The sequence below is a fragment of the Salminus brasiliensis genome, chromosome 15 (genome assembly GCF_030463535.1).
Source record: "Salminus brasiliensis chromosome 15, fSalBra1.hap2, whole genome shotgun sequence".
NCBI classification, from domain to species: domain Eukaryota; kingdom Metazoa; phylum Chordata; class Actinopteri; order Characiformes; family Bryconidae; genus Salminus; species Salminus brasiliensis.
The window spans coordinates 19,014,475-19,023,681 of NC_132892.1; the positions used below are offsets into that span (position 1 = coordinate 19,014,475).

Below are 9,207 nucleotides of genomic sequence, written 5' to 3' on the forward strand. Positions count from 1 at the left end.
AGGCCAATATACTGTGCATTTCCATACATTAATCCATCATGTAATTTTCAAACTTTATATATACATAGAGCATTTCTATTGGTTTATCTCATCCAGAATTATGTACACAGTGTACAGAGCAGCTACAGGGTTCACACCCTGGAGGAAACTAAACACAGATACATGTTCTTTACTGGACTGCAGTAATATACTGACTCTTGTAATAAAGCACAAAGCTATTCATTGCTGTAGTCCATAGCTAACTGCTACCAAACGCTCTCAGCCAGGACATGGCCCCTTTAGGCCCTCATGAAGAGGAAGTTTAATCTTTCATTAATAATGTAATAATGTTGACACTGTAAACACCAAAGCTAAAGCACTTCAACTTGTCTTCTAATTCGAGGAACTTTTGTTTTTCTCAGAGCACGGGAAGAATATGTGCAGCTTTGCAGGAGACTTTCTCAGAAATGTTGCTGTGGATCTTTTCCTGTTTTAATTGATGAACACATGCGGGACCGTTTTTTTTTTTTGTTTTTTTTTTTTCTTTTTCTCTCTTTTTTTTCCCGACAGCATCAAAGGAGGGAGGAGGACAGTCAGGAAGTACCCTGCGTTCCACCCGCCTGATTTTGAGAAACAAACAATTTCCAATTTCCATAGGGAGCCTGCAGCAGACAGTGTTTCCGAGAGACACCATCCACTGCACAACATGACCTCAAAACACTCAGCAAAAAAAAAATCCACTCTCCTGACTGCTGGAGGTAAAAGAGGAGAATGAATTTGCCAGAATTTGAGGCCACACTCAACTCACCAAGAGTTTATACTGGACAATCAACCCCTGCAAGATGAAGACAGGCTGTTTCAGTGTCTGGATTCATATTCTTCACAAATATAACAATTACTCATATTTTCTAGGAGCCTTACCAGCAGAAATGCCAAAGGTGGTCCAAACACATTGTAAAAAAGGGAGTTATGTAATAACTGAAATTTTGGGAGAAGGACCACGCCCAAACTCCTCCCCTCCATTTCTACACACTATAAAACCGTTCCTCTCCCTTCTCGTTCTTGTGGCGAAAACTTGCACCCCACCACCGCCCCTGCTCCTCCTGATCATCTAATCATACTCAACCTCTACCTGGCAAGGAGGGTCTGGCTTCGGGTCCCATCAGCTCGAAGCCCCCCAGAACTCCAGCCCAAATTTCTCGAGTTCTCCTCCTTGCCTCAGCTAGCGTGGTCCGCATTCTCAAACACCCTGTTGCATCACAATGAATAAATCAAAGCAATGTATCATTAAGTCAATTTTGGAACGACACATCAGTCTTTAATGGTCTTTATTTTCTACATAACCAGTATAACCAGTCCACCAGCCTCTCAGGATATTCAGGATTCATAACCATACAATACAGAATTGTGATGAAATTGGATATTTCACAATGCACTGCATTCTTTCGCCGATTTGTCGTGAGGTCAGAGATTTAGAAGCTATCTATAGCCATGACCCAGTGTAAATACTGCATAAACTGTCTGAGAGGAGGCAATAGGATTATAGGGGAATTCCACAGATTCTTCAAAGTCAGATTTATTTGTATAGCGCTTTTTACAACTGTTGTCGTCACAAAGCAGCTTAACATAATTAGTAATTAATAAAAGACAGAGACAAAAAGAAGAAATAAAGACATATGGGTCAAAGACCCGCAGTAAGCAAGCCAATGGGCAACAGTGGCAAGGAAAAACTCCCTCAGAGCTGGAGGAAGAAACCTTGGGAGGAACAAAGACTCACAAGGGGGACCCGACCCATCGTCCTCTGGTCAGAACTATTTAAACATTATTGATAAAAAATTACCAAACCAGATACAGCAGATAGTTAATAGTGGTGATATTAATAGTGGCAGATAGTTACGAGTCTATTTAGGTTTTAACATGGTCATTAGACAGGTAGCAGTGGTAGGAGGGTGTGCCGCTGGTCTGTTATGGGTGGTGGTGGGCCTGATGGTCGGATTGGTAGGTGGCAGCTGGTCTGACGCAGGTAGAGGGGAGTAAAAACATCACATTCTCAAAGTGGCTGTAAAAGAAATGACGTTTATGTAATGCAATTTATGATATGATGTCAATATATGTAAGTAAACACTTTTATGTCATAGTGTTTAGAGCATTAAAGCCATCTGATTTCATTCCACTCTTCTGACTGCTGGAGGTACAGCGTGAATGACCAGAATTTGAGGCCACCAAGAGTTTATCCTGGACAATTAACCCCCACAAGCTGTGGTTCCAATCCCCACCACTGTGAACAAGTCTGACTCAGTAAGTTTAGAATGATACATACAGGGCCTTTCTAAATGACTACCCATTCAATTCTGCAGAACTTCTGAGAAGCGAGCAGACTATGTTTTAAAGGGCAGACTGAACGTTCTTGCTCTTTGATGATAAAATCTAGATTCTAAAAATATTATAAAATGAATAAAAGTTCATGTCAGTGTTTACAGTTCAGTGCAAATATAATCCAATATGGAAACTGCAGAAGCTGCAGAAAAGCCAGTATTCTGTACTAATGTATGATGTCACCAAAACCAACTGTATTCTGCCCCCCAACAGTCCAGCCCTACCAGTCCCAGTCCACACTGAAGAGATGGCCTTTGTTTCAGCCTGGCCTGCTTTCTGAACGAAGCACAATACAGATGTAGAGAAGTACTGCCAATAGAATAGGACTCTCTGGAGCAGATAAACATGAATCTATTGGCACCAATTGGTTAGGGATATAATAGTGCTGACTGGGATGATGGTAATTGTGAATGAGGTGAGGTGGTGATCATCCAACATCCTGACCTCACCAACGCTCTTGTTGCTAAATGCAACCAAATCCTCACAAGCTGGTAAAAAAAAAACATCTATAGAAAGCCTTCTTCCTGGACAGTAGAGAGAGAATAATATCTTAATACCCTTCAGAATTCAGAAGAAGCAATCAATGAGAAGGTGTTCCAATACTTTTGTCCATATAGCTAAAAAAAAAGGAAAAGCTAATTGTAGATCTTGTAGACCTTGTCGTTCTCTTAACTCAGCAGCAGCATGATAACCTTGTGTTTGTCCAGTGGAGCACTGAGGCAGGGGTTGAAGGCATGGGGTTATGAAGGGGAGGCCTAGACACATCAGACGGACAGACAGAGCCCAATTCTAAGCACCTTCTCCATCCAACAAGCCAGACTCAGAATCAGGAGTCCAGTAAAGGTAGCACTATGGCCACCAGCTTTCCATATAAAGACATCTACTTAGTTATAAAGATACTAACATATACCCTGTACACTTGCGGTTCTTAGGGTGCTTTCACACCTACATTCATCAAGGTCAAGTATAGGAAGGTTCAGTCCTCACAGGTGATGACGCTGGGAAAAATGCAGTGCGACAAAATGTATACAACCAAAGGGCGAGCCTTAGTTCAGACCTCGGTCCAGACTTTCAGGTGTGCAAACGCCCTTAATGTCACAGTCAGCCATTCACATCACAAGCCTTATTATTCATGAGTGAGTAATCAAGGCCTGGGCCGGCTGGCATGGGTTAATAAATGCCTGATTAGGATTAGGGCTCTCTCTCGATTATAATAGTAATCAAGTATTTGAGCTCCTAACAGAAATGGACTATACTATAGCCTATACTGTCATATGAATCATATGAATGGGTGTCTCAATCAGGCTCTTCTAACAAAAAAAAAAAAAAAAAAAAGAACAGCCATTACATTAAAACCACTGATCGCATTACAATGGATATACAAATTAGGCAGCAGCTGAGCAGTCAGTTCTTGATGGTGATGTGTTGGAAGCAGGAAAAATGGGCAGAGCTTAATGCCTAGGAGCCTGGGTCAGAACCTCTCCAAAACATCAGGCAGGTCTTATGGGATGTTCTTTGTATGCAGTGGACGGTACCTACCAAAAGCATGTGATTGGCATGATTCATGGAGGCCCCACCTCACAACTCGCAGGACTTGTGGGAAGAATCTGCTGGCAATGTTTCGGTGCTTACAGTACGCCTTCAGAGTTTTTGTGGAGACCATGCTTTTTTCAGTGATGCGAGTGGGGAGCGAAAGCTAACTCGTCTTGCCCGATCCCACAGAAGAGCTACTGTGGCACAAATTCCTGAAAACAGTGAATGCTGCCTGTGTCTTGGGAAATCCATGCCTCAACAGGTTTGAGCTGAGTTTGGTGGCATTAGGGGGGGCTATGCTTATATTTAGGCAGAGGGGGTGGTTAATGTAATGGCTGGTTGGTGTATAAGTAGAAGAAACATTCGCTCTACCATACTTTTCAGAAAAGTCCTGATGCGTAATAGTATCGGCATTATTCAGATGGGCAATATTTGACCCATAACTCCCACTCTAGGACTTCACAACCTCACAGCAGCACAGGCACCACTTAGCCGTGAATGAAAAAAAAAGGGCCATGCTGGCTTCGTGATCCAGACCAACTAAACTAAACAAAGTTCTTGACCAAACATCAAGCCCTCGCCCTTTCAAATGCATCAGCCAAGCTTAAGCCATCAATCATTCTCTGCTGGAAAAAAAAGAAGAAATGGCATGAAGGTAAGCTGAAGTGAAACAAATCACATATAGGCTGTGAAAAAAACAACAAATGAAACCAATGATGACAAACAGGATGGTCTGACCACTGACATTCCAGGCCGGAGAGAGGGATCCCCGAAATAACTCGCCTCCGTGTAAACATGGAATTACGTTAAATACAGCACGGTTCAGACAGGCCTTAGCAATCAGGGGCGCCAGGGCTAGCAGCTCCTGACCACGAAGCCAGAGACGCGCTGTTGACAAGAGTTTTCCACCTCCTTATTACATTACAAGGCATGGCTTCTCAAAGGGGCGGCAGACAAAAAAAAGAAGAAAAGGAAAGCCCAAAACAAACCAAAACAAAACAGAAGGAATACAAAATAATTAACCGTGCTAAAGACAGTCAACCCAGCGATCAACCAGGATAGAGGGCATTAAGATACTGAGGATCCACCAGTGGTCATTACTCCCACATTAGAACTTCACAGTATCTCCTAAGACTGCAGGTACTTAAGTGACAATAAGTCTTGGAGTGTAAAACAGCTGAATGTAAGGGATTAACGGACACTTTAAGACCCTTCATTCAAATTCCCTCCAGTTTCTAACTAGTGCAGCCTATTCTTTCAGGGTGACCAACCCAAAAACACAGTTAATAGGTTAATTATAAGATATCATGCACTGACATCAACCTGATTCAAAGGTGTACATGGGCTTCGCATGAGGAAAAATACATTACGTCAGGCCTGCCACTGCCTCTCAGGTTATTACTTTTAATTATAGGCTATTACAGTGAATAACACGCCTGTCCCATAACATCTGATGTGCCGTAATATCTGAAACCACCCTACATAGGCCGCGCTACTGCACCGGGGTTGAAAATTCCCACAGCAAGCCATGAGATGCTGTATTATGTGCAAAAGGCTGAGCTAGATCACAGAGGCTTGCAGCCATACGATCCAAAAAAAAAAAAAAAAAAAAAAAGAGGGGGAAAAAAAAAGGAAAAGCTTCTGTTTGTTTCGGCTCATTGAGCGGCCTTAGAACGGAAAGATCCCGAGTGTGTCTCCACCACATGCAGTCGCATTTAATGCATTTAGCCCATTATATCTTCCCTCCCCCCTCTTTATTTGGACAAATCGATTTACCAGATTGGAGTCAGCTCATATAAGCCACAGGGAAGCGGCCAAATCAGCTTGACAGCCTCCTGCAACTGAGACACGACGACAACTAGTGTCAAACATAGTACTGAATACTGCATTTCGATTTTTTTTCATTTAAATACATGATTTTATTTATGCTAATTTAGCTGCAAAAAATAAATATGAAAAATGTCATTTTTTCATCCCAGGAAAAACACTGTGGTCAATTCCCAGATCCAGATTAAAGCTAAAACGTAGGCTAGGACAACGTCCAGTGGTGACTCACCACTGACACTGCAATTTAGCCCGAGACTAGGCTCAATCAATGTGCAGGAAAGCCGGTCCTTAGTGCTCAGACAGTGATGAGTATTTTCACTCATTTTGACATTTGATATTCCACACTGTAGCTATTTAAAACTGAGGCCCACCTCTGAACAGAAACACGGACCAGCCATAACATTAAAACCACCTGCCTGACTAAGATTGGGTTCGTTCCCCTCGTGCCCCCAAAACAACTCTAATTCATCAAGACCTCTTGACACCCCTGGAGGTGTCCTGTGGTATCTAGCACTAAGACGTTAGCAGCAGATCCTTCCTGTAAGTGCTGTAAGTTGTGAGGTGGGGCCTCCATGGACTACATCAATGAGCCTTGGGCACCCAGGACCCTGTCGCCGGTTCAGCAGCCGTCCTTTATTGGACCACTTTTGAAAGGCACTAGCCACTGCAGACCTGCCTGTTTTGGCGATGCTCTGACCCAGAGGTCAAAGTCACTCAGATTCTTACACCTGCCTACCTTTCCTGCTTCCAACACTTCAGTGTTCACTCGCTGCCTAATAATGATAATGTTTCTTTCTGAGGTTTTAATCTTATGGCTGATCAGTGTATAACGTCATATTCACATTTCTCCCTCAGTAAGTATAATGGGAAATACATTGATCAGTCAGAGAGGGGGCTGTACAGCTACAGTTTTGCGGCTTTCGGGCAATAAACAAACTAGTATCTCCATTTCTGAATCTGCCGGTTATTCTTTACATTGTGTCAGGATGTCATGACGAATGGACCAATAGAAATGCTCCAAAATGAATTAGATAGAAATACAATCCCTAAAAATGTCCATTTAAAGTTAAGCAGGTTTTGTCATTCTACTGTAAAGTTGCTGTTTGGAGATTTTGAAGTATACAGCATGGTCCATAAGGTCCAACTGAATATCCTGCTGGTGAACTACATTCACTAATAGAAATACTGTAAGAAAAAAAAAAAAAGTCTACTGTAAATTTGCTGTTTTGGAGATCCAAGGTTTTACAGTGATGAAAGGTGCCTTTAAAAGGTAGAACACATGGTCCTTAAGGTCTAACTGAATATCCTGATAGTGAACTACATTCACTAATACAAACGCTCCAGAATAATGCTCCGGATTGACTTGTCCATGAAGTCCAACCGAGTATCCTGAGAGTGAACGACATTCCCAACATTCCCTAATAGAAATGCTCCAGGGAAAAAAATCAAACAATGCTCTAAAAGTTTTAAAAGTTTTTTTCCTTCTATTAAAAGTTAAGGCGGTTTTGTCCTTCTACTGTAAAGTTGTTTTGGGTTTTTTTGCAACAGCGACAAAAGGTGCCCTTTAAAAGCTGTACAACATGCTCCACAAAGTCCAACTCAGTGTCCTGAGAGTGAACTACATTCCCAACATTCGCTAAAAGAAATGCTCCGGAAAACATCTCCAAACAAAAAGTCTCCAAAATAACTGAATAACTTTTTTTTTTTTTACTTCCATTGAAAGTTAAGACGGTTTTGTCCTTCTACTGTAAAAAAAAATATATAAATAAATAAAAAATAAAGTATATATATATATATATATATATATATATATATATATATATTTTTTTTTTTTTTTTTTTTTTTTTTTTTTTTTTTTGACCTTTTAAAGGTGTCCCTTTACAAAGTGTACAACCCAGGTGGTCCACCTCAGTGTTCTGATGGTGAACTACATTCCCAACATTCAGTAACAGGAATGCTCCAAAAAAGGTCCAGCTGAGCACTAACTGCATTCACTTAAAAAACTGAAGAGTAAAATAAGATAGACTAGAGTGAAGACTGGCATGTGTGAACCTAAAGGCAAAAATAAACTATATGGTGGAGATATGGAGTTATGTCCCCTAGCTAAAGGTGCTGAGCTGTAGTCTCTCTTGGAGACTTCAAGGTCCCACCACAGTGCCTAGACTGCTGCCTGCTCCTGCTCTGCAAACGCTTGCCCCTCAGTCCTGCGAAGCTGCCAGGCAAGCTGCCACTCTGCAGAAACAGCATGCCTACACATAAAGCCCCCCATAGTAAACAGCTGCACTTCGCTTACCCGTTTGTTCTCCATTTTTGTGTCCTCCGTCAGGGATGAAGAGCGACTCTGGCTGATGTTTATTTGCTGCTGAGGTGACATAGTTTCCATTCAGACACGTTAACAGGTGGTCGGACTGATCCAAGCAAAGCAACCCCCCTCCCTCCAACCCTCCCCAACTTTAAGTTATCCCAGCAAAGGCAACACAGCGTGGACCTGAACGCAAACTTCAGAACACATCCCGAATCCGCTGGAGGGGGGAACGACAGCGCGACGCACACGGTCCATAGTCGCTGACATCCAGGCGAAATGGGGGGCGTCAGTGCCTCGCGCTCCAGCGCTCTGAATGAAGCACCAACTTTCCTTTTGGTTATTAGCGGCTCGTGAGTGACTCGCTCGTTCGAAACGGTTCTTTTCAATGACTCACTTGAACCGGTTCAAAGGTCTGAAGACTGAACCGGTCATTTTCTACGCGTCCATTCGCGCCGCGAATTTTAAAACCAGGTTCGAGTAATGGGTCAGTGTTTCACAGTTCAACCACATCCGTTCATTACCTAAGATATAGTGTCAAATCTGAAGTATGTATGATTCGCTTTCGTTTTCTTTTAAATTAATGTAAACAGTCCTTTCTTTCTGCTGTGTGTATTACAAATCTCAAGCACTGAGGAAGTAAGAAAAGAGACTGGTTCCCTGAATCCGAGTAAAAGTGAGGAGAATAGCTGGTCCTGGCCAGGGAATCAACGAATCGTTGGAGCGGCAGTTCAGAATCGGTTCACTGAGTCTCGCTAAAGGCCGATTATAACAGCTACGCCGCTGGGTCTTAAAGCCCTCCTGCGTGTTTCTCCGGTTAATCCAGGGGTTCCTGATGCTGTCGTAGCGCTGCTCTGCTGCTGATATCGTTTTAAAGCCATTACTCACATCACACTCTTACTTAACACAGCTTTCAGCGGTGCTTTCTGGATGAACTGCATCAGAGATGTTCACTATTATTTTAGGCACCCTTAAGTCTTTGAGATGAGGGTCTAGGTCTCTTGTTTGTGTTGCAGGTGTGGGTCAGAATCCAGTGTTGAGTCTCCAGTGTCTGAGATGCAAGTTCGAGCCTCTGAGGTATGGGAAATGTCACATCTCAAGTCTCTAAGTGCGAGTCAGTCTCAAGCTTTTAAGTGGCAGAGTAGGAGTCAAGCCTCGAGCCTCTGAGGTGCAGATCCGAGTCGTCTTCA

General features: G+C 42.7%; 1 protein-coding gene across 1 annotated transcript in view; it reads right to left on the reverse strand.

The window, feature by feature from the left end:
• The window catches only part of LOC140536096 (rho GTPase-activating protein 20-like), a 46,251-nt gene extending 38,153 nt beyond the window's left edge, over positions 1-8,098 (reverse strand). Inside the window, exon 1 of the mRNA XM_072657734.1 lies at positions 8,009-8,098. Within this exon, the coding sequence (XP_072513835.1) occupies positions 8,009-8,098 (90 nt within the window). The remainder of the gene's footprint in view (positions 1-8,008) is intronic.
• Between the last annotated feature and the right edge of the window lie 1,109 nt (positions 8,099-9,207).